Raw genomic sequence first — 25,414 nt, forward strand, 5'->3', positions numbered from 1 at the left:
TCTTAAAGACACAGGGCAAACGTTATTTTAATAACGCTTTACAATACATTGGTGTGCGTTACAATCAAGCTGTTTATCTAAATAAGAAAAGTTTAAAAAATAAATATATTTTTTGTTTACGTTGAATGCGCTTTCTGTACGGAAACGTCCTGTACAGAAACGTCTTGTGCGCTAGCTTTATAATGCCCTGAATTTGCCTTTCAGGCAAGGCGCCACCTCCAGAATCTCCCCCAATACATTCATAATGTATGATAACGTTAACAGTGAGCTTAAAGTTGGGTTATAGTTGGGTTTTCCTATCTGCAGTAACAACAGTTACCCTGTATGATTTGAGGGAACTGTCTGAGAGTCCGTACTCGGGGCATAACAACCCCATTGTGTCCAAACGCGTCTCGACGTCTGGGTATCGTCTCGTTGTCTTGGTTACATGTACAGTCTGAAGAATTTTCGTCGATAACTAGTTAGCTGGCTAGCAAACTAATGGGTATGGCACCATGACCTTTCCACTTATATTATTATACTGATACTACAGAAAGTGTCTGACATGCTCAAAAATGGAAGCTAAGTTGGGAGAAGTCTTAATTCAGGTAATGTTGTCTGGCAACCTTAGCTTCGCAATGTTAAAACTGATAACTCGTTTTCCTCGAGAATGATAAAAGCTCAAACCAACTACTTAACCTTGTCAGTTAATCTATCTGGTTGTAGCGAGCAAAGTAGTTTTTGAGATTTGTGATCGCATCTTTACACAAACTGCGTCCACTGTCCAAGCGGCCACATCTGGTCAGCAGATGCATTGAACTTCACTTCAAAACTGTCAGTATTGAGTCCACTAGTGTTTTAGGATGGCAATACTAGACCAGTGGGCTACTTTTGAAAACCTGTTGCCTACATTATCCACAATGCAATGTAGCTGCTGAATGATATCACCGGAGGAAATTGATGAGATTACTATACATGCAGCTTTCAACTACAGCCACAAAAGGCTTTATGCAACTTTTTTTCACGTATACAGTAGTACTCCCCGAGAACTGTAAACACACTCAAATGTTTAAAATTGGTGGAGTTACCCTTTAACCGCTGCGATGAGCTGGCGACTTGTCCAGGGTGTACCCTGCCTTCGCCCAGAGACAGCTGGGATTGGCTCCAGCAACAAATGACGCGACCCCTTGAAAAAGGGATAAAGCGGTTACAGACGATGACATGACATGACCCTTTAACCGATAACTGCTGGCTTGTTCAACATACTGTACATTGAAAAAAAATGTCCTCCCAAAAAGTGTGTTTGTTAAAAGCCTATGCCTTTGAGAGTAATGGTTTAAACAGAAAATTGAGTAGGCTGTATTGATTAGAAGATGCACACTGCAGGCCGATTACAGGCTAGAAAATAACTTTCGTATTTAGGCCAATTATAGTGGGCAATGTTAATCACAGAACTGTATATTACAGGTTCAAGATGATCTGAGACAACTCAAGTGTAGTCTTGAGAAAATCACCATCAATGAGAGAGGAGCAACACTGGATGTTCAAGCCTTGGACAATGCCATTCGTAAAACGGAGAGTAGCATCAAGGTGAGGATGCCTCATGCAGATTATGACCTGAAAACAAAAATATTTAAAAAGACAAAATGTGGCTGAATAACAAGCAGACTGCTTATATGCTCTTGAATTGGAAATAGAAACATGCAGAAGATTATCAGAAGACAGCAAATAAGCAGCTTCTGGTTCTTCCGAGCATTGAAGACGTCCAAAAAAAGAAAGTGCTGATTCCCAAATGGTAAGTAAGCGGAAGGTCATGTGTTGTTACTAGAAAATTGTCTAAAGTAGGTACACTTTCCTTCATCATCTCACTGTAATGATTGATATGTTCGGAAATTACACAAATTCTGAATATGGTATTTGGAGAACAAAAGTGTCCCATTATACAGGAAACCTGCTCTTGAGAGTATCCCAGATGTGCGTCCACAAAGACAAGACCTTCTAGCGGCGTCACCTGGGGAAAAGGTAGATTATTATTCAGAGACAGATACACATTTTTTACTAAGTAATTTTATTGTAGGGTGCAAGCTACAAAATAAATTCTACTACTACTATTGTATTAGTTTTGAAAATGAATACTTGAAACTTTTCTTCTCTATGTCTCATCCAGCACAAGTCAGTAACTATGCGTTTGCTGCGTAATCCCACGCACCCAAACAACAGAGCCATTATGCACGAGAAATTTGGAATTTCACTCCCTGTTGTCCACAAAAGGAGCATAACTGCAGTAAGTAATCTGGCCACAAATATAAATGAATGAGTTTGGTTTTACATTTCTATATCATGCATGTTTTCAATAAATAAAATGCACTTCACAGAGAGGTTTGATTATGTATGTAAAAATACAGTTTGGTTTATAGTCCATCAGAATTCTAAGTATTGTTAAATGTATTAATGTTTGAAATACTATATATATATATATATATATATATATATATATATATATATATATATATATATATATATATATACACTATATTCTTATTTATAGTGCAAATCTTTGACAAATGCAGTACCTCATTGTGATGTACTGTGTACTCCAGGTGGGTTTAAGGTAAATACTATGAACTTAAAAATGCTACTTGACTCAGGTCAGCCCTGGAGCACCTCAGGCTCTTTATGGAATTGAGATGATAGTTGATTTTTCTCACATAATTATATACTGCAATTTATTGTCAGACTGAGAAGTCTACATTCATTGAGAGGAGACAGTTAATTTAGTTGTGTCTTTGTAAAACTGAACGCCCAGGAGATCTTGCAGAAATCAGGCTACATCTGGTATTTTGGCTTCCTTCGTTATGTAGCAGATTTTCTCGTCACACTTTACTCTTACTGCTGGAAAACACTACAATCAACCACAATAATCAACTATAATCAGAATAATGTCATGTCTTCCGGTTGTTTGCTTCATGCAGTGAGAAGTTTATTCCCATGTCTTGAGTCCCTGTTGATAATAATTGTAACATACAGCACATGCCCCCAGGAGAGATTTGATCAGGAAGCATTGCAAGAGTTTCTGCTACAACTAAGATGAATTGGATATCATTGTTCCTTTCCCTGATACTTACTCCCTTAATCCCCAGAATAGACACTTTATGCTGGAGTGAAGAGTGATGGTACAGGCCTGCATTAATAGAATCTTCAAGTCTCATGCTCAGAGAGACAGTGACATAAAGGTCACTTGGCTTAGTGATGACAGGCAGCACTTATCACAGCAAAACAAATTAATCTTTGCAAAGGTCGGTATTAGTTTTTAGATATATTTTACTCACTTTCATTTCCAATATCTTTTTGGGAATCTATACCTGACATGTGAAATAGCGGCCAAGACTGTCACTCTGATATAAGAGAGATGGAAGTGCTGGCTGCAGAAAGCGGAAAGCAGCAGATTGCAGCACATCAGCATTCTTCTAAAGAAACAGGCGCCTGATTGCTGTGCTATGGGCTACTGGTTTACAGCTGTCTCAGGACAGAAGTGGGTACCTGGTCCAGCATGCCAATAAGACAGCCGTAGCTTCCCCAACTGCTAACCACTGGCTCTCTGCCTGCTGCCTCCTCCTGAAACTCAGGCCAGCTCTTCTCCACTTCGTACCCATGCCAGGGAATGAGCTTTTGCATTTTAGCAATTTTACAAAAGGTGCCACCTTTTCCCAACCTCACCTGAAACAGATGTGTGCCTTTGAGGGGAGAATCTCCCAGCACCTGGCTGCTACCTGTGGTCTGTCAGAGAGCTCAGTGGTCTGAGGAGAACGAAGGAGAGGACATCAGGTGATGTCTGGAGGATCAGCACCACAAACTTTATGTTTTCTGAGTAATGAGACATTTGAATATGTTTATAGTAAACTAGGCCATTAAATCTGCTATTAATTGTATTACGATTCAGTTGTGCATATTCAAAAAGTTTAGCAGAAGAGAACTGCTCTTGTGGTATTAAATTGCTGCAGGAGACAGATGACAGGACAGTGTAATACTTTGCCAATTGTTTGCCATCATCAAGTGAGACCAAGAGTTTAACTGATGGTTGGTAACCTCATATACTTACTTTTACTTTCTCTCTCTCTCTCTCTCTCTCTAGAAAAAAATGCTCAAGAACTCAAACTGTAATTGTTGCATTTTGTTTGATGGAGCTGGGGCCGGCTTGTTTTACAGTGGTCTGACCAGGGAACACTGGACCAGGATCCAGAAGCATTGCTTTGACTTTATTTATATTAGATGTACAACCTCCGATCATATAAAACATGTTCTGTTCAGGCAAAACATCCCAGAAAGATTGCCGGCCCTGTGGTGAGTCTTCAGGCCATTGAACCAAAGGGCCGCTGTGGTCTGGCAGTGCCTGAAGAAGAGATGGGGACAGGTAAACAGACAGTTCACCACCTCTTCACCAACATCTCACTATTTTTTAAACTTCAGTGATTCTTCTGTCAACTACTAACTGTAATGTACATTGCTGCATGAAGTTATTTGGGTTCTTTATATTAACTTTCCATTTCTTTTACCTATTGCTGTTGTTTTATTAGTGTTATCTCACTCAATGTTTTGAAAGTGACTTTACTTTTTTCTGTTCATCAGTGCCAGATAAAAGTTTGCTTCAAATGTCGGTCCAGCACAAGGTTGCTTGTCTTCATCTGAGAGAGAAGATAGGTCAGTGAAGATTTATTGGAGAAGATTTATTATTACTGACTATCATCAGTATTGGTATATCGTGACAGGCCTTTAAAGAGCAAAACAAAAGTTGACAACCTAAAACAAGATGACATTATGTGTTTTGACTTCACTAAACAAAGTATTAATATAAATAATTTTAATATGTCTCAAATGGAAAAAAATATTATGATATAGATGACTGATCCATATGCATGAAAAAAGGTTCTGGAAATATTAAAACCTGACAACAAGTAACTGTTGAAGTAGAGACAGCTGCCACTTGATCTGACAGTGATGACTGAGCCACCAATTAATGGAAAAGTACAGTTGAGCCTGTCTGTTTGTGACTTTAGGTCAGCTTCGCTCAAAGTCCAGGAATCAAAAGCAGCTAAAATGGGAAACGGAACCAGGATCCACATGTGAAAGAACAAGCAGAGAATGCTCACCCTGCTGGACCACCATTGCACCTCCTCCCTCTGCAACCTCTAAGAACATGGACGACAGGAGTGTGGTGCAAAGCACCAACAGTCTTATCCCTGAAAGCCCTCAGGTAAGATGATTGTGATAGTGATAAATATACAGTGAATTTAATCAAGACAGATAAGGTCATCGAAAACAATATTTTAATCCCTTGAAGTGCGTTGTTAAAGTCTTGGTTGGGTGCCTCTAGCTTGTTTCCATTTGTTCTGTAGAGTCTACCTGCTCCTGAAAACATCAGCAGGTATCCCTTTACCGTCATAAAGGGATGGATCAACCCAATGGCGACAGATTTCTGTCATTTCAAGCAGAGCTTCATCTTGTGCTGGAGCAGTGTGACCAATGCCCTGGAGGCTCTGGAAAAGCTGCTCAGGGACTATGCCGTGCCTCGAGCCAAAGTGAGTGGGGAACGGCTAGTGGAGTTTGGACATGTTTGGAATAATGGTTGGAAAACGGCTCCTCCAGGGATCGGCCTCCTCTCTGTGCTTGAAAACTGGGAGGAGGTACTGAGTCTGGTCTTACGCCCAGGTCAGCGCTACAAGGGAGAAGGAGGCATCAATGTGGCTGCCATCTGCATCCAGTCCTGCTGGAGACGCTACTTAGCCCGGACAGCCTACCTGCGCCATTGTCGGCGCAAGTGGGCGGCAGGGACCATCGCCATCTCATGGTTGATGCACGCTCAGATGCGTCGTGTCAGGAGGGCCCTGCAGGCACGGCGTTTCAGACAACTGGAGAATTACCGCAGCAGAGCCCAGGTGATGTTATCCAAAATTGGGATGGTTCAGTGTTTTTTATTATCAAAATGTAATTATCTGCTTAATCTTTAAATGTTACTCTCTGCTTATATGTGTTAAAATTTAAATAAAGCCGTAAAGACTTTAATATAAAGTTCTACTTCCAAATTAATAACTTCAGTTTTTATGGAGCTCTTGTCACCTTTCACAGGTGACAAGAGCAAAGAATTGTAACACCGAGGACAGAAATGGGGCATGTTACGCAACTTTAACCAAATAGTGCTGCTTTGGTATTTCTAGTTCAAATTAACACAACAGCAGAGGGGAGCAGTGAGACAGAGTAGAACAGCAGAAAGAAGCAAGAAAACACATAAAACATCAGAGGAATTAGATGAACAGAGGGAAGTAGCAGAAAAAATGAGTCAGAGTGAGACGAACGAACAAAGTAAAACCGCTGCCACACTGATAGCAGAAGAAGATGAAGGGAGAAATAGAGATTAGAGAGAAAGAGAAGAGAAGGTACTCCATCCAGTTCGATGCTCAATTACAGTACATGTAACAGAATCTAAAAATATAATGACACGCTATAAATATTATAGATTGATAAATATTTAAATTTGAAAATGTGCTCTGGTGATTTTAGCTGTATTGGTTTTGGGTCTATTGGTTTGAACGTGCCAAACTAATTTAATTTTGCGCAGTTAAAATTGTCTAGATAAATCAGTTCTGGATTTCCTGTGGGTTTATACTTCGTGAGATTGCAGAAGACCAATTTTCGATCTTACTGGTTTTCTTGGGTGTCTCAGTTTTTGGGCTCGATACCTGCCAATATTTTCTTTTTTGCCATAGCAGGCCCCTTACAATCTTAAATTAAAAAAATGAAAATGTGCTTCTATTTAGCTCTTGTGACAGCGCAATTTTCCTTGATGCGTAGAGTTCTGTTCCTTTATTTCCCATTCAGCGTAGATGTCATGTCTGTGCTGTCATCTGGGCTGAACATCTTTAGAAGCGCTGACACAATATTAATTAGTGGCTACAAGTTCATTTAGTTTTAACAGCGCTGTGTGTGTATACATGCACTAAATGTATGTTCTCACTCTTTTAACATTCATACCCTGTTAATTAAGCCTGCTAATCTTCCCCTGGCAGTAGCATCATGTACCTTGCTGATTGAATTAATTGTGAGAAGATGTTTCTAAAGCAAACGCTTAATTTAATTAAGGTGGTATTTTATGCTTGGTTTGCTTCTGTTAGCCCAGAGAGATATTGCCTTGATGTGTTTTAGCTATGCACTGAAGTGATGATTTGTGCGTGTGTGTGTGTGTACCGCTCAAGCGGTTCCCTCTCTGATCACTCCCTTTTCTCCATCCCCAGCATCTGGCAGCCAACTGGAAACACATCCAGTCCTCCAAGAGGACCATTATCCACATCCCTTCATTAGGTAGCTTTCTCTGCCTGCTGCACACACACACACACACACACACACACACACACACACACACAGCTGATCTAGCAGCAGTCATCCCCTGTCTCACCACTCTGCTGCCCCAGTCTGAGGCCCTGGTGGAGGCACTCTGTCTCGTTCAAATGACTCTCTGCAGGAAAGCACTCACAGGATGATGACAGTCCCCATGCCAGGGAACTGAACAATTTAGTCTCAATCGCCATTTAATTTGCAGATTAAGCAAATGAAAAGCCATTATGTTGAATATTTGCAAGAGGCACAAAGGTCTTATTTTATTGCTGTGCAAAAAAAAAAAAAAAAAAAACACTCAAAAGAGGAAGAAGCTGCTGTGTTTTTGCACTCGACACAGAGAGCAAGCTATGATCCGTTCTTGCTCTAATTTCACCGTGGCACTCACATTTAGACTGTAATCAGGCATGTGCATTGTAAATCATTGAGCGATTGTCTAAAATTATTAAGCCTAATTACTAGCAGATGGAATGCTTTATTTGCACTTGGGGTGGCTACAGAGAGTGCTGTGTGAGCAAGGATAATTAGAAAGTTGAACCCCATTGTTGTTAATTAGCATGAATCCAATCATTTAATTACCTTGATTCAGTTGAGGATTCTCTCTCAGGCAGAAATCCAGACAGACATTGAGTAAAATCCTGGAGGTACCACTGGATGTAGCTCAGTGGTGGCTGGACATGGTGGCAACAGGGCTTCCAGCACACGACAGACACCGCACCTGCTAATTATTAAGCTAAATTAATCATCAGATTGCACTACTGTGTGATTAGATTCAACGACCCCCCCCCCCCCAGGTCTGGTAAAGCTGATGGTAGTGGAACAAAGCTACAGATTTGCAATGAAGTCAATTAGAGAATATGTGAATCTCTTCAATATTTGTGACCTTGTTTTGACAGGATACTCTCAGAGCCAGCGACTGAGCTTGAGGGGATTTGACATTCTACAGAACACCCAAATAAGCAGACTATGTGATATAAGAGGTATATCACCGTATTTATATTTACACACCCATTTACTTTCTCTGTACGCTTAATTGTCAACATGTCTGCTTTGTATAATTTTAGATGATAAAGTGCAAGTGATCTATGTGTGTCCGCGGCATCTGGGGGAAGACATCTTGCACTATTACACCAACCTCCTGAAGTGTGATGGACCCACAGACAGGGCTGATACCGGGACAACTCAGGCCTCATCCTGCATTAGACGCTTTGTCATCATCACGCCCGAGGCTGTAGACTATTTCCCGGTGAGGTCCATCACATTTATTTAATCGATTTACTTTAATTGCTTTAAACTTGACAGTGCACGTTTTATTTCTGCAGGATTGCTTAGAAATGACTGTTGAGAAATTGATTTTATTGTTCTGTAGAGATCCAAGCATCTGTAGTTTATGTAATCTCCTCTAGAGGGTGCTAGAGGAGATCATTACAGTGCCTTGTGAGAGCTAATCTCTGTTTGTTATATTATTTTTCATTCCCTTTTACTACTTTTGAAATTAAACATATGTGTTATTCCAAAGTAAACACACTAAAGCTACAGCAAGTTATACTTAATTAAACCATATCTAATGGTCTCTAGCTGGTGTTCAGTGAATAATTAAATTCCATATTAGTTGCTTTAATGATCTGTTCATTCTGCCTAACTGCAGCACTTTCAGAAATTCTGAATTGTTTTGATTACCTCAATACAATAAAATAAAGGTGTTTCTATATTGTCTTTTTACATCCCGCCATTCTATCCATCTTTCTCCATCCTTTTGCACTAGATTGAATGTGTAACATGACATGGCCTTCCTCATTTCTTTCTATTGATTTTCCTGCTGTTTTGTTGTTAAACTGTGCCAGACGTGTTGCTGAGATGAATCACTGCTACCCGTGGCTGGCAGCACATTCTGCCAGTGACAGAAGGGATAATTCCATGTGGATCAAATAAATACAGATGTGAAGTAATTAGTTATATTCCCAAGGAGCTCATTGCTAGCACACATTAAAGATGTGAAGGATAGGGGAGGCCTCCCACAGGCAGCTTTTATCAATTCAACCTGCTGGAATACAGAAGAGGTCAAAACCCTGCTGGCTATTACAATAATAGATCTATTGTGTGTACACAGTGATGAATCAGGTCAAGGAGCAACCCTTGGAAGAAACACTTAGAACTCCAAGCTCCAGCAATAATCTTTATCCCCTCTTGTCTTCCAGATCCACAACATGTGCCTATCCACGCTGCTGAAGTACAGTCCACGCACCCTAAAGCGCATCAGGCACCTGATCCAGGGGAAGCAGGCCTATATTGTGGGTGGAGTGGCCCATGTGGATGACCTGGCAGTGGCTGATGAGCTCGGAGTGCCAATCTTGGGTCCAGAACCAGCTGTTGCGCAGCTCTACAGCACCAAGTCTGGAGGGAGGAGGATCTTCGTGGCGGCAGAGGTTGATGTATCTCCTGGTCAAGGAGACATCTATTCTCTGAACCAGGTCAGAGATCGAAAACACACCTTGCAATGCATTTTAATGTTTACCTTGTAAGTCACATGTCTCACTCGCGGTTCAGCTTCATGAAGCACTGGCTGAGCTCATGACTCAAAACATGGATGTGCAGCGCTGGCTCTTCAAGATGGACTCTGATCATGGTGGCCGTGGTACAGCATACTGTGATTTATGCCATCTGAGTTGCTATAACTGGGCCCTGCAGGAGTACCATTCTTATGGTCCTGAGCTATGGAAAACCAAATGGATTCAGGTAAAGATGTGACTTAGAGGGTTATGTCATTCCCTCCCTGTCATAAACTATAGGACCACTTCTTAAAGCACTTTTCCTACACTTATTTTAATGCAATGTTTTATTGAATTTGCTCGAATTTTAGGTTTGTACGTTTATTTTTTTATTTCTTTCCCTTATTACTTCTCCCTAAATTGATGTTTTTTACTATTATGTCTCGTCTTTATGGCTCCCTGCAAAGCACTGTTTTTAGAAAAGTGCGATGCAAATGAAGTTTATTGCTATTATTATTACACTCATACCAATGAGGAATCGGCCATTTAAAGTTAACATTGTAACAACTAGATACTTAACAGATAACATTACAGTAACAGCTAGATATTGGAACGGAGATTGGGCTCCTTGTTGAGATGAGACAGCTACAAAAAGGGTTAGATTCAGTTCTGTCACTGATGAAACAAAAGCTGAGGTCACAGCGGGGTCAGAGTCATGCCATCATTTAGCCTCGAGAATAGTGTCTTAACGTTACAGTCACAGTGTTGGTCCCAGTAGAACAGTATTTTGAGCATCGTCCCCAGAGCCACAGAAGATTGAATCAATACATTGGAGATCTGTTTATACACAGAACCATTAACTGTTCTCTGAGGCACACACATCAACTAATGCCGGTGTGTCTAATGGTCGTGATGTCCTGACTCACCTGACAGTGACAATTAAATTATCATACAGACAGTATTCTAGTATTAGTTTGTATCAGAAATGTTCTGAAAGTAAATACAACTACAAATGACACTAAACACTTAAATCTCTAATTGCAGCTGATGTTGATTCTCGGATCTGCTGCTCAAAAGCATTACAACATTGAGCTTTCTGTCTGTTTCTGTAAGTGTCACTCATTGTGTGGGTCTGAGCCATTTGTAAAGAGAACATTTTAGTGCAAATACCTTGTGTAGGGTTAAAAGCGTGACATTGTTATTATTTTGTATATAAATATTTCTCCTCAAATAAATTCAGATTTTGTCTCAGACCTATTTAAGACAAACATAGTGTACTTAATCATTGGTAAACCATTCATTTAGTACAGATGCAATCTGTACACAGCTTCTGAGCCCCTGGCTCTTATTTCTCATATGCTTACAAAGTAGCCTTTGATTTTCTGTCATGTGTTAATTACCGTATTTTGCCATTTAACTGGGAGCTTTGTGTAAACTAATTACTGGCTAATGATTGTGGGCTTGGAGCACAACGATTTTACTTTTTATTCCATTCGAAAGAGCAGCAGTCATCTCAAGCTTCTTACGGCTCACTCTGTTTTGTTCCTATTAGCTTGTTCTTTGATTCATAGTGTATGTGCAGTGCGGGCTGTAATTGTTGTGGCATTGGTGCTGTTAATTATGGCAGAGAATGGCTGAGCCACAGCCAAGGTCCATTATGGTGGCTGAGGCAGCGCAGGAAAGTAAATGGGGTTTGTTTCACCAGCTGGGGTCCCATGGAGAGGGAAGAGTGCCGAGGCCCCCAGTGTAGGCCGACAGCCTCGGGGCTTCTGGGCCATATGGACACAACACTTTAACTGGCCTTTATTCTACACCTTGCTCTTTTAATCAAAGCAAAGCCCACATCCTGTGCTCCTCATTGCATGTTTTTTTTGTTGTTATGACATTGTTTTCCCCTAAAATGTATTCGCCCCCAGAATGGATTACATCGTCCTTATGCTGTTGTACTTGTTTGTATTGAAGATAGCAATTTGGCTCTATGCACTGAAAGATTACAGAACAAGGTTGTTGATTAGATAGAAACATATGAATATTTTATATAAGCGCATCTCCTCGCTTTTTTCCTCTCCTCACAGCAGAAACTGTAGATGGATGTTCAGACATGGCAGTATATTTTGAGATATAACACTCATTAACATAGCACTTCGCTGAGAAGAAGCAGACCTAATTGCGACTGCGATGACATTTGGTGAATAGGATATATACTCACATTATTGGATATTTGCAAGCATTTAAGCAATAGATGTTTAAAGCTTTGTTTATGAAAATAGTAGCAATTTATTTATTTATTTATGAAGCACAAATTATCGAACAAAATGTTTTAAATATTAATATACATATAGTGTTGTTTACCAAAAAATTGAAAATAAGTGATGATTGAAGTGTATATTACACAAATGTGTTTTAGAAATCAGCGGAATGTCTCTTTCTAATCACTGTAAAAGTAGAGAGGGGGTTAGATATTGTACTTGGCTTTAGTTTACACAGACTGTGTGCATATTTTTTTAATTATTGCTTGTTCTAAGGGGCTCAGCGGGAAGAAGCCTGACTCACAAGAATGCCATGTGGTCTTTCAGAATAATACCAACAATCAGATCCCTTCTGGCTATGCAAAGGAGAGGGTACAAAATGAAGGAGGAGGGATCAAGTCAGTACTAGAGGAGCTTCCACAGAGGCGGAGGAGATAGTGTGTTTCTCTGAATACTGTGAGGCCCACAGCCTCCGGCACAATGTTCCAGCCTTCAGAAAAGCCCCCCAGGCATATTTTAGCATTTACACAGAGAGAGGTTAAAGACATGTAGATCTGCACCCATGCAACGCCTCAAGGGGGCCACACACACACTTAAGCGCTCACACAGCTTGCATATGGATCATTAGGCACAAGAGGGTAAAAATTACACCTAATAGCGTCAACAGATGGAGTATTTCTTTTCGTCACGCTGTGTACAAACAGATCTTGAGCAACACCTTATTTAGGTTAAGTTTGTCAACGAAATGGGTCATTTGATAATCACCACCACTGAAGAGGTACAGGGACATTGTATACAGATGTTTTCTGTCTAAATATTGTGCAGTCTGTGATTGCATTAAGGAGGTTAAATATACAATAATTAACCTTCATTAGTGTAACAGGACGTTTAAAGGTTTTTCTGTGGCTCACTTTTGATTAGAGTTTGTTTTGTGTTTTCTTCGGCTTCATTGAAGGTCACGAGTGCTTTTCTTGTGAAGTCTTTGAGGAAATGTTGCTGTCAGTGTATTCATGTTAAATTCAACCAGGGATGAAAATGATGTAATGTGAGAAGAAGCGATGTTTAATTTAATATTACACAAGAAATTAGTCACAGGCTGCAGTAGATGGTGGTTCGACGCTTTAGTGGGGCAGTGCAACAGAAAATGAACATTCATACAAAATCTGTGACCAGTCCGATTACACCCTCCTATTCCCCAGACATACTGTAGCTTCTCAGTTGTTTCACTATGTAATGGAGAGATGAAATGGCAATCAAAGAGGCAGGGCCACATCCATTTTATTTATGACCAGATTGCTTGGCTTTATGTGGACACCAAGCAAAGCTCGAATCCTATCACAGGGTACTGTACGCAGTTTAAGTCCAAATAATTTATTGCAAAATACCTCTCTTTCTTTCCTCGCTGTCCTGCTGTTTCTGTGAACTGCATAGGCAAAGTCCTGGGGTGAGCTTGCTCTTCCGTTGAAAATGACAACCGTTCCTTTACACTTTTTGCCGCACCATTGTGTGCTTTATGGTTTGTATAGGGGGAATCACTGTGTAGCATTTGACCTCGCCTCTTACAGTACTTGAATATGATGATGGCTGTTACATGACTGGAATATCAACAGCATAATCTCCAGTCCTGTCTCCAGTGAAGCCAGACAGCATACACTCACAACAAAGTAACGCTCTGGAGAGAACGATGAGAGAACAAAGACATTATTCCCATTCAGAATTTAAACATCTCTCAGACAGGTTTCACATTTTTCATTGTGTATGACCAATTTAAATCCCCGTCTACACATTATCACACACAGAACCCTGTATTTAAAAGAAGCACTTGGACTCTTCGTGTAGTCAACAAAAGCATTCAGTCGTGGTTTTATAACATAATTTATATGGTATAAAATGTGTCATTGTTGTTACTTTAACTATATCAAAGCATTGGATCATTGGATCATTGGAACAGAGGACACAGTGTACACATGTTGCCAAACTGTTTACAAGACACCTAAAACAAAAGTTAGAAATTAACAGCATAATTAAGTGGTGAAACCATTATGGGGTTTCCTAGTTACAGAAACAAGAGTGATATCGATCCCAGTCAAGCCCTGATTGATCCCCAGATAGATGGGGCCAGCTTAGGCATTCATCAGCTGCCCAGCGGAGAGAGTTGTTATTGAGGGCAGGTGCTGTCTCTGTGGCTGTGAGTTAAGGCCATTAGACTCCTGAGGCCTTCTGATAATAGGCTGTCACTCACAGACAGACCCTCCCGCAGTACCCATCAGACACTCACACAGAAATTGAAGCAGCCACCAAAGGTCTCAAGGATAACAAGCAGTCACTGGAGTCATCCGGATAACACAAGGGCATTTCCAATAATGTAGTCGACACCTAGAAGGCTTTTATAATGGGACAAAATAAAGTGGCCAGGACTTGTTATTGACTCGTGTTTGAAATAACAAACATACATAATGTCCTCACAACTCTAATGTATGCACTTTGACTTTCTATCCGCAGGAGTCTGTACTGCTCAGATATTTAGATGAGATTCCCGAGTGGCTTACCCGTTACGCCCAGCCTGCTAAACCCTCCTGCTATCCCAACTGGGCCTGCTTCCTGAAGACCTTCCTCAGGCAAGGTCAGATTCCTTTTGTCAGGTGCTGAATGCTATTCACCTGCAAATACAGCCTTTTTCTATGTCCGCCCTAGCTCTCAGATGTTGCCTATGTGAAGTGACAAATTAAATAATTTTTATGTTACACTTATACAGCTGCAAGGACAGTTTCAGATGGTGTGTCAGTGGTACATTTTGGTTGTGTGCACTGCTCTTACTGTGTGTCCAGGTGGTGTGGTGGAGGCCTACCCGCCTTCAGACAGCGTCACCTGTCTGACAGTAGATCTGCTGCTAGAGCCCGGGGGTGAGGTGACCATGCTGTCCTGTGGAGACCAGCTTCACGGCTCCTGTCATCTGGAAACTGTAGGCTCCACTGTTCCTCAGACCTCAGTAAACCCAGAGACCTTGCGCTCCATCTGCATGCGTGTGGGACAGGCCTGTCTACAGCGCCTTATCGTAGGTTATGTCTCCGTGGACCTGGCTACCTTTGTGGACCACAACACCATGGAACAGAGGGTGAGACACGCAGGGCTAGAGAAGCTCGTGTGACCATGATAATTACGGTCAGAGCTGTTGCAACAAATGGTGTTAAAGCTTTCTGTTTCACCAAACTAGTGAACGAGATCAATTTTTAGGCTGGATCAGGGATCCATGTGAACAGATAGGTGACTCCCTTACTGCTCCCCTGGGATTAGGAAAACAGGCAAGGCAAACAGTGGACGCAGGGACCAAACGTGTCACAAGGCCATCTAATAAACTGTCAGGTCTTATTGTGTCGATACACTGATTCCACCATTTAAGCCTTGCCCTTTAACCTTACACTGCCGAGAAATTCAGAGGCTCCTATCTTTCAGACAATAGGTCATTCTAAAGTGATTTGGCTGCTTCACAGGGATACCCTGTCAGTGTTTAACCCCGAGCCGGTTACCTGCACTGGTCTGCTTAAATGTCTCATGCTATCATAGCGAGGAGTCATCGAAAGCCTCATCTCATTTGTCAGGAATAGGTTTTGTTGAAACCTTCTTGATTTATGATATTGGAAATGGTCTGGTTTATGATGGTTTAACCTCTGGTCCTAACATGTGACTACATTGACTGGTTATTGATCCAGTGCTGTAAAATGAAATGCTCTGTTTATAATATGGTCTATAAAATACCAAACCAGCAAAATGGTGGAAAAAGCACAAGAGCTAGTTTACAGTTTTACAAAAAGACACAGAAGGGTTTTAGATATTTGTTTCTGTCCTATTTATTTTTCAGTAAAAATCTGTCAAACTGCAATACATGAATTGAGGCTGTATTTATCTTTGCATTCACAATGGGTTCTTTGAGTAGACATGAGCTCAGGGCATGGCTGCCACTAGAGGGTAGTATGTTATGGAATAGATGTTAACACAGGGTGAGCAAAGCACCCTTTAGACAATGCTGTTTGTGTTTCAAAACTTTAAATATAACATTTTAGATATGTTTATCTTTTTTTAAGTGAATTTGAATTTAGTGCATGAGTATTCTCGGTTCCTTATAATACAGTGATATTTTTTTGTCAGCAGACTGTGAATTTTAGCATTCATTTGTATTCATTTTAAGGTAAAAACATTACATTTATTTCATAAAATTCTTGCATTATGTTTAGTCAAACTGAATTGAAAATGTGCTATTTCTCAAATTCATCACGGAGAGCAGCCCTTTCCCTTTAACTGTTTAGAATGATATAATGACAGCCTTAGAATTAATTTTCACTTTCAATGTTGACCCAAAATTGAATGGGATTCACTGACAGCATAATTAAGAACAGGCTTTAAACAGCATGTGCTTGAATAGAAGCAGGAACATTAAAGACAGATTCTTAACCATCTCCCCACACACACAGAGCTCAGACAGAGCAGCGCCACATGGGCAAACCTGTCTGGATTTAAACATCAATTTAGATTCAAACCTGTTGCTAAAAGCTGCCTACTTTATTTGATGGGAAGAAGTGGGTCACATATGTTTGCCCTTGCAGTCTTTCCTCACATTGTGGAACGGAGGGGCCCCAGCTGCAGCATCAGGGTTTTTAATGAAAATGCAAGGCAATAGAAAACAGGTACAATCCAGGCTTACATTTCCCACGGCTTTGTTAAGAGCGACAATGAGACATTGGAGTATGATTTTTAGTGAGTCCTGTGAATGGCGGAGTAGAGTGTGTCCATCACCCGGGCCCAGGTACCAACCTGATGCAACGAGACAAGCATCTAGCCAGTGGTAGATACTGGCAATAACGCTGACTGAGTGCAGGATATGTTTGTGAACTGTCGCTCAACACGAACGAAAACAAGTTGCAACTGTTTAGATTGTTTTCACCTATAACAATATTATAACACTTGAAACTCAGTCGAAATGTTGAAATAACAAAACGTGCTCATACAAATTCAAATCATGACCAACTGTTCAGTTTTAGATTAATAAATACAACACTGCAGTTCAATATATAAATACTGGTTTACATATCAGATCACATTTGCCTAAAATTATTCACAAAACAACATTTTTGTCTCTGTAATATGATATATATTTTTGGGGTTATTGCTTCTAGTAGTTAACTGGAGGAGGTGTGAAGTATTGTATGACAGCCCCTTTAAGGTTCATACATTATAATATAAACTTGAAAAAAAATTATTATCCTCAACAATTTTGCTACTTCATTTATTGTTTTGATCATTCTTAAAACAAAAACGTTCTCTGATTCCAGCTTCTAATAAGGGAAGATTTGCCAGTTTCCTTCGCCCTTTCAGCATAAGAGGTTATGTTCTGCTCTTTTGTTGTTTAGTCGGTTCGTCAGCAAAATTACACTAAACAGACACTGAGTGGGTTTTTATGAAACTGATGAAGGATTGGTCCTGGATGAGAATAGACACCATTTTTTTTTTTAATCTTTCAGGGATTAATGGATGGGTCTATTTGATATTGGATTAGGATTGATTGAATTAAAGGGGACTGTCGGGCCTTTGTGGAGGTGTGTGCTCCACTGAGTGCCACATTAGTTTTAGACTGAATATCTTCCTCGATGGACATTTGATGATGTCACCTCTGAAAATGAGATCGACATTTTTCCCCTTTTTTTTGGGACATTTAATTAAAAAATGCAATAATGGAGAAAGTAATTGTCAAATTAATTGAAAGTGAAAATAATTATTGCAGCCTGAGATTATGACCTATGTTCCACTATATATTTGAATTTATTACAAATGAAATGTAGCCTACAAGAAATGTTTTAGTGGAGATAAAGTGCTCAGGTTACTCAGACTGCGGGGGTTCGGACAGGCAGCGATTTGCATTCACTGGCAGGAGCGTTTACTTTGACAAATAGGAACAGCTAAAGGAGGCAGCCAACTGCTACTTAGTTATTAACAACTCCTTCACTGGTGATTTATTTGCCACTTTTGAAGAGAGGGCATAGCTATTAGGTTATTATTGGGAAAATTAGCCCTGTTTAAGCAGAAGGCTATGACCATACCTGACCTCTTAATATACTTATAATGACGCCATTTACCATACATATCTGAACTTAGCCTCTCATCAGACCTGAGCCAAACAAACTAGCCCAAGGCAGACTGACTCCGAACGCACCGGGAAGGATCTACTTTGTGCACGTGTCAGTCCACAACTGAATTACCTCAATCTGTCGAGCACACACCATTAACCGTGTTTTTCCTTTCCCCCTGCCTCTCAACACGGATAACATTGTAAAGATTAAAAGGTACTGACCCGTCTCTTTATAAGGATTGTTGGGTGAAATACTTTGATGTTCCATTTTTGTGATTAAATTGGAATTTTTAAAGTTTATAGTGTGTGTTTTTCTCAGCTCTGACACAGAGTTCATGGATGTCTTGTTTGCAGGTGTGGGCTATTGATCTGGACCTCACATACAGTGACCAGCTGGCCATGACCCAGATGCTTCTGATGATGACTGGAGGAACGCTGAATTGGCACGCAGGTTGTTTAGAAGTGCCAATGCCAGTCAGGGAGAAATGCTGTGAACACCAGATTGCAGCCAAGGTACCTTTTTTATATTTGCTTAGAATAACAGTTTTGGCAATCTTAGATTTTCCTGAGGAGAAGGTCAGTTTGTGAAGCTATATATTTTTCAAGTTACACACTTCACTGTTTTTTTTTCTCTCCAAATTATGTTGTTAATCATTTCCATCAACAACAAAGGAGCCACCAGATCCAAGGCGAGCTGAGACTTTAGAGGGTATTATTACACAGCTGCAGTAATCACAAAAATAGATCAATGTTTTGGTCTTCATTTTTGTTAAATACAACTAAATACTGTAATTACGCACTGAGCTCAATTGGTGTTTCGGTGCTGAATTCATTATCATTTCGATAGATGAGCCTAAATAATCAACACATTAATAATTCATACCATTTTCATTATGCATGTGTATGCATGCTTGAGCACCTCATCAACCTGGTGCCAGGCCTTAAACAATAGAGTTCTTTTATTAGCAGTATGCCTGAGTTTACGCTTGTTAATCTGCGGCTTGTATTATTTTATCAAACATTCATTTAGTTGGTGGCCTGGCGCTTCAGTGCAGCAGTTGAGCCACCGCAGTGGTTAATGGCTTTAGCAGTGGCCATCATTAGGGGGCTGCATATTACAAACACAATTAAATCCCGGTTGGACACTTTTATTGTTGTGTGAAGGTCCTGTCTTTGACAACTGCAAACACACAGCCATCAAAGCGAATTATGGGCTATCTCCTGAGCTCACAGGAGCTTAGGCCTCCTCTTTTTGTCTCCCAACGGCGCCTGAGAACCAGGAGCATTTTTATCCTCTTGAGCCCTGCCACTTTTAAGTAATCAACCTCTCTAGTGTTACTTATGACACTCACATGCTCAGAACGCCTCTATTATGGTTGTGCGTATTATGCGCTGAGTGGTCCTTTTGTGCATTCGGCATCGCTTTTGTCTCAAATTGAATGCAAATATTTTCAGTCCCAAAACTGTAGTTTCTTTGATTGGCGTCGTACAATTAAGCTCATCTTGTATTTGGCATGTCTTCTAAACATTAATTGTTCCTCCCCGCAGTTAATTAAGAAAGGCCCAACAGTTTACCACATGTGCCCCACACTCATCATGTTTACTAATCACACACACTCCCCAAACTCAACAGTGACCCTAAGGACATGTGTATGGGGTTCAGCCATCTCTACTTGACTCGTTCCACACACACCACCACCTACCATGCCTTAGTTCCAAACGTTAAAGTGCATGGAATGATTTTGTCCTGTTTTACAATAATATAAAAAGCCAACAAGCATACATGTGCGTCTTGTGTTTTCTTTGTTTATTACAGCCTCCTGTGGTTCATCGCTATGCAGTCCTTGGGAGCCGCTTGTTTCACTCTAATCTCTCCATGTTATACCATAGCGTGTTCTTAAAGATGTGCAAAGCTCATGGCATAGGATTTAACATGAAGGTGAAATCTCAAAAGTCACTTGTTTGCCTTTATATCTCTCTTTCATCTTGTTCCCTTTGGCAGCTTTTCCATAAAGTTGTAGAAAAGGCTTAAAAAATAATAATGTTAGTAGTCATCGGTGCAACAGAAACAGAGATATTTTGAGATATTTGTTTACAACCTAGTTTGGGCGAGGCTCTAAGAATGCTAGATCCTACAATTCCCATCATGCAATAGTATCTTTCATTAGACCTTCTCTGCCTTATAAACAAGCTCAAGCTCATCAAACTGAGATAATTATAAATCAACAATTGTTTCCTCAAACTTTAGACAGTTCCCTCCAGAGCCACAGGCAAGCAAACGGATACTTACATGTACATTTAGCAGAGTGCCCCTTTAAGATATGATCCATTACAGGTCCATGGGGAGAAAAGTTTTTTAAAAAGTCAGATAAATTGCCTCAATTGTTGTCTATTGAGTCAGCATCTGTTGGGGTTAAAAACTACAAATTTGAAAGTGAAGCACAACACAGGTCAACTTCCTACCAAACTGTAAGCGGTTCTGTTGCATTATGGGATATGTTGGCACTATGTTCTGACAAAGAGGATGATATCTCTGGTGCTGCTGCATCAATTGTGTTTTATTTTTATTGTACATGAGTTGCAGGTAGAGTACTGTTGTAATCTACATCATGTGATGACAGAGCTCTTACTTTGACTGTATGATTTACATTTCAGAGGAAGCAAGGCACAGTTTTTGCTCTTTACGACAGCAGTGAGCGATGCAGTATTGGATTGATGTGAGTGGTTCTTATTACGTTAATTCATATACACCGAGCGTTAGTTAATGAAACTTAGCCTTAATTGCCAGGAGAAAGAATATTGAGCACTCTTATGTTTGCTTCACTTCTCTCTATGTGTTAGAATAGAAAGGCACATGAGAAAACAGGAAAGGATTAGGAGGATAAAAGACTTCTCCAGACTGAGAGTAAAGTCAGTTCTTTCAGAGGATTAAGATGCCACCTCTGGCATTATAAATGTTGTTACAATCTTAAGCAGAGGGTTATTTAACATATTTGTCACTCAAATCCTTGAGCTTATAAAGTGCTGTAACAGTTAAATCAAGCTGTGCTCATCCCCCTAAAGACTGAAGATGTTGACTGCTGAAAGTTTCATTTAACCGCCACCATAAAATGAACAAGGTGATTGTTTCTTAGCTGGCAACATGGGGAACATTAGTAAACTCATTTGTTTGGGGTGTCGTTAATAGAGCAGTCTCCGAAGATCTCCAGGGAGCTCTAGTGACCTTTGCTCGGAATCTGTCAGTCATTCATCAGGAAATCTCAGCCTCTAAGATGCAAGGAGAAACCAATTTTAAGGTACCATGATAATGACTTAACGATCTCTCCTCATCTATATAAAGAAACCTGTATATTCATTGAAGCCCTGGTCAGGTGTAATGCTTTTCGCTGAATGAGTAGTAATTTAATTTAACTTCTTTTATCGTTTGTTCTTTGGAGGAGCTGATCAAGGAGGTAGAGGAAGTACTGCAGATGATCGCTCAGAACAAGTTCCAAGCACTGGAGGAAAGATCTGCTTAGACAGCAGCTTCACTGATAAACTTGCCATATTCATGCCAAGTTGAATTATCATGTCTTTGACAGCTCTGATGTCAAATTAGCACATGAACCCTGGAGATGTATCATTGTTGATTAAACATAGAGAGCCAAACAATCTCGAAACATGCTCAGAATGCTTCATGAACCTTTATTAGAAATTATTTGGTGATCTGTTTTAACTACTTTAATATAATCTGGAAAAAAAAATGGAAATTAGTTCTATTAAAGGAATTCAGTATAATGCATGCATTCACTATGCAGATTAATTCTGTTTGTAGTAAACTACTAGTGTAACATAAACTCCATAGTATCTTGACTGTGTTCCAAGAGCCTAGGTAAGTAGGACTGTACTGAGTATATGGACTGTCAACAGACTCCTAATGTAAATTGATATTATTTGTTTCACACCCTATTATCATAGGGTATATTACCAAATATAATGTAAAAAGAAAAAAAAAAGTATTTTATTGCTAACTAGTCAGTGCTTTTGGCTGTTCATAATTATTCTTTATTGTGATTTGTCATTTTTTTCTGATTCAATGATATAGCCACAAAAATAAAAAAAAATAGCCACAAAAAGATTGCGGTGTTTGTGTGTGTTTTTTTAATCCAGGGCAAAACAGTAAAGATGTAAATTGTAAAGGTCTGGAAAAGTTACATTTTAATTATTTTTTATATAGATGTGTTCATTTTAAACATGTTTGCATTAACACGTACTTTGCTGCAGAGTTACTACAAAATGATGATTTCTGTAGTATATGTTAAATACAAAGTGTATATATGTTCATCTGAAAATGTGTGTGTATGCATTGTAGTTTGACAAAACATAGGGTGAAATGAAGAAAGTTTGTCTGGCTGTTATGAACTGCTGTCCATGGTGCTGATCTGGCCCATAACAGACCACTGAATGCTGATTGGCAGTGTTTCATCAAATACTGCAGTATTTTTGGGTGGATCTGGTTTGTACTTCAAGCAGGATGTGCTGGCGGTGTTCATGTTGTTGAGAATGAAACAAAAAACATTTATTACCACCAGGTCAGTGGTGGTAGAAGTTACAAAGGTTATTGGGTCTGAGCTATCTTCATAATTAAATTTAAATAATTTCCCTGTCTGGGATCACTAAAGTAATTCTATCTATAATTATGCTAATATAAAAAGCAAATGTAAATCTCTAACAGCAACATGGAAAAGAGGAACATTTTTAGCAAGTCATACACTTCTCAAAGTTAGTTAGGGATATTTGGATATAGATGGATATATACCAGTGCATGTATATGCTATAAAAGTCAAATGAAATGTGTGGACCAAACATGTTTACAAAACCCAAAATAAAAATTCACACGTCACAGAATAAACAATCAAGTGAAACACTAACATATCACAATATCCCTCACTAGATAGTGTAATTACATTCACATACATTGAAGCGACTTGTGAATCATTTCTAATTGTCTTAACGACAGAGGCTAACATGGATTTAAACCTCTGTTGTATTACAAGGTGGTTCAGTGTGAATATATAAAGATAAATAAAGATAGTCCCTCATTCTGTATAGGAGGAACAAACTGCGCGGCGCTGCTGCGTTCCCCATCGGACCTCTTTAGCAGGAGCACCAGGTCACAGCAAACTCCTCAGCACGTAAGCCCACACAGAGCTGCACTTCTCTCAGGTCTCTTAGCTGGTTAAGACTTATGACGTGTGTGTGTTCAACTTGTGTGTGTCGAATATCTTCAGCAGAATATCTTCGGCTCAATAAACAGCAAGTGTTATAGTAATGTTTGCTAACGTTAGCTGACGTTAGCTCCTCATGTAAACTGCCCCGTGTGCAGCCTTTCTCCACTGCTATGAAGGACGTGTAGCATTATTTTGCTCATTTAATATATTGGTATGAGGTCTGTCTGTGAGTAACCTACATGCAGTCCAGATGAGAAAAATACGAACGGCAGCAGTTTGCTTCTTTTGCTTACGTCATGAAGGAGTTTCTGAGGAAGATACACAGCCTCTTTGTAAAGGTCGCCCTGTTTCCGAGCACATTTGGCCGCTCAGTCCCGCGGCCAGCTGCCTCTGAGGTGCTGACCTGCCACCTGCTGCAGCGTAAACTCCCACCGTGGACATCTTACTGTGTCCGCTACAGCTCCGTCCATAATGACCAGTTTGGACTGTCCAACTTTAACTGGAGCGTGCAGGGGTCCAACTACCAAATACTGCGAACAGGCTGCTTCCCCTTTATAAAGTATCACTGCAGCAAAGCTCCTCCACAGAACCTGGACTTTGAGGACAAGTTCTTCTCCGTGCTGAAAGTTATTAATTTGGGTCAGTACATGCATTTTAATGTTCTATAACTCCGATCAGACACAGATAATTATATGATTGTAAGCCCTGCAGACATCACATAATCACTGTGTCCTCTCACTGCAGGCATCCCTTGTTTGGCTTATGGCATCGGGTGCTGGATGGTGGTGGGGGCTGCAGAAACAGTGCAAACAAGTGATGGACCCGTCACAGTCTATTTCGCCTACAAAGAAGATGAAGGCGCACAATTCTAAACCACGACATAAACACTGTTTTGAATGCACGCATTGAAAATACTGTCACACTGCTGTAATTGCAGCAGCTCCTGAGGTGGACCTATTGGCAAACGTGCAATCCTGTGTCATTAGTGCTCCTATTGTCTGACTGCACACTAGGTTCCTTTTGTGTTTAATTATTTAAGTTTTAAGTTGCAGTGGTGGAGTCAGTTATGCATGTTATTACTCTGACACACAATACTGACTGTGTTTACTCAGAAAGCTAACTTTCCATTAAAATTTCATGGAAAGTTTTGGATTTCTCAAAGACTATTTGACACTGCGCCTTTCCCTGGATGTCTTCACAGCGGTGTCTATGAACGTCGTGTCAGCCTCCAGTGCATATGTCTTCAAAGTAAACACAATGTGAAAGCGTATTTTTGCAAGAAATATTAAAGTATGCAAAATGACACTGCAATGGGTTGTATGGTTTTAATGCCACATTGACTTATACAGGAATTTTGACAATTTTCAAACAGTTTTGAATTGCTACATTTAGAGTTTTATGCAAATTAACAATGATAAACTTCTCTCCATTGTGCCCTCTTCTCTTTTGCCTGCAAAAATACTTTTTGGGAGATTTAAGGGCTGTTGTATCATCTACAGATTGGAGCCCAATTGATATACTGTATATGTTTAAAGGACACAGTGTAAAAAAAAAAACAATACTTGGGTTGATTTATTATAATTTAATTTCCAGTTTCAGTGATGTAAACAAAGAGTATAGTCAGACTGAGTCAGGCGACTCACCAAAATCTGATTAAACTGTATTTAACCAGCTGTGCTGACGCCTAGACCAAGATTCTGTAACTACACTTCCTATTTTTCTCCTAAAATGTTTTTCAGAAACATATTTTCACGTACTGTTTAGCTGCTAGAGAGAAAGATTATTAACCGTATCTATTATAAAACTCAACAACAACAAAAGTCCTTCTATCAGGGCCTGACCGATACTAAATTTTTGGGGCCGATACCGATATCAGGGAGCAAAAATGTCCCATATCAATATGTCAGCTGATATATACAAAATTTTTTGCAATGATCCCTCAGAGGTAGTTTTAAAAAACAAAAACGAAATGAGACGAAA

At 39.9% G+C, this 25,414-nt stretch overlaps 2 protein-coding genes across 7 annotated transcripts; both read left to right on the forward strand.

Annotated features, from left to right (window-relative positions):
* The first annotated feature begins 381 nt into the window (after nucleotides 1-381).
* On the forward strand, nucleotides 382-21,887 carry iqch (IQ motif containing H). 6 transcript variants are annotated; one of them, XM_030424711.1, is made up of 21 exons: nucleotides 382-484; nucleotides 1,447-1,569; nucleotides 1,647-1,774; nucleotides 1,926-2,001; nucleotides 2,147-2,263; nucleotides 4,288-4,390; nucleotides 4,606-4,677; nucleotides 5,034-5,230; nucleotides 5,373-5,912; nucleotides 7,266-7,332; nucleotides 8,262-8,345; nucleotides 8,430-8,611; nucleotides 9,564-9,836; nucleotides 9,913-10,101; nucleotides 14,606-14,726; nucleotides 14,932-15,218; nucleotides 18,579-18,737; nucleotides 20,041-20,163; nucleotides 20,880-20,941; nucleotides 21,412-21,520; nucleotides 21,662-21,887. In XM_030424711.1, the coding sequence occupies exons 5-21, from the start codon at nucleotides 2,162-2,164 to the stop codon at nucleotides 21,740-21,742; spliced, it is 2,751 nt and encodes a 916-aa protein (XP_030280571.1). In that variant the 5' UTR covers nucleotides 382-484; nucleotides 1,447-1,569; nucleotides 1,647-1,774; nucleotides 1,926-2,001; nucleotides 2,147-2,161; the 3' UTR covers nucleotides 21,743-21,887. The 6 variants fall into 6 exon arrangements, with proteins under 6 accessions (XP_030280571.1, XP_030280567.1, XP_030280569.1 ...); XM_030424707.1 differs by having other exon boundaries at nucleotides 414-587; nucleotides 1,677-1,774; nucleotides 21,665-21,887; XM_030424709.1 differs by having other exon boundaries at nucleotides 414-587; nucleotides 1,677-1,774; nucleotides 21,417-21,520; nucleotides 21,665-21,887.
* Nucleotides 21,888-23,335: 1,448 nt separating this feature from the next.
* On the forward strand, nucleotides 23,336-24,745 carry c8h15orf61 (chromosome 8 C15orf61 homolog). Its single transcript, XM_030426145.1, has 2 exons — nucleotides 23,336-24,073; nucleotides 24,179-24,745. Exons 1-2 carry the CDS (start codon nucleotides 23,731-23,733, stop codon nucleotides 24,304-24,306), a joined length of 471 nt encoding a protein of 156 aa, XP_030282005.1. The 5' UTR covers nucleotides 23,336-23,730; the 3' UTR covers nucleotides 24,307-24,745.
* Nucleotides 24,746-25,414: the final 669 nt, after the last annotated feature.

Source organism: Sparus aurata, chromosome 8 (assembly GCF_900880675.1).
Source record: "Sparus aurata chromosome 8, fSpaAur1.1, whole genome shotgun sequence".
NCBI classification, from domain to species: domain Eukaryota; kingdom Metazoa; phylum Chordata; class Actinopteri; order Spariformes; family Sparidae; genus Sparus; species Sparus aurata.

What these genes read in the sequence shown, in the direction of transcription:
- iqch (XM_030424705.1), top strand. Translation starts at nt 555, where the DNA reads ATGGAAGCTAAGTTGGGAGAAGTCTTAATTCAG. An exon ending in AGGCTGTAGACTATTTCCCG is followed by an intron (nt 8,612 to 9,563) that starts GTGAGGTCCATC and finishes CTTGTCTTCCAG; the next exon opens with ATCCACAACATGTGCCTATC. An exon ending in AAGGAGAAACCAATTTTAAG is followed by an intron (nt 21,521 to 21,661) that starts GTACCATGATAA and finishes TGTTCTTTGGAG; the next exon opens with GAGCTGATCAAGGAGGTAGA.
- c8h15orf61 (XM_030426145.1), top strand. Translation starts at nt 23,731, where the DNA reads ATGAAGGAGTTTCTGAGGAAGATACACAGCCTCTTTGTAAAGGTCGCC. An exon ending in GCTGAAAGTTATTAATTTGG is followed by an intron (nt 24,074 to 24,178) that starts GTCAGTACATGC and finishes CTCTCACTGCAG; the next exon opens with GCATCCCTTGTTTGGCTTAT.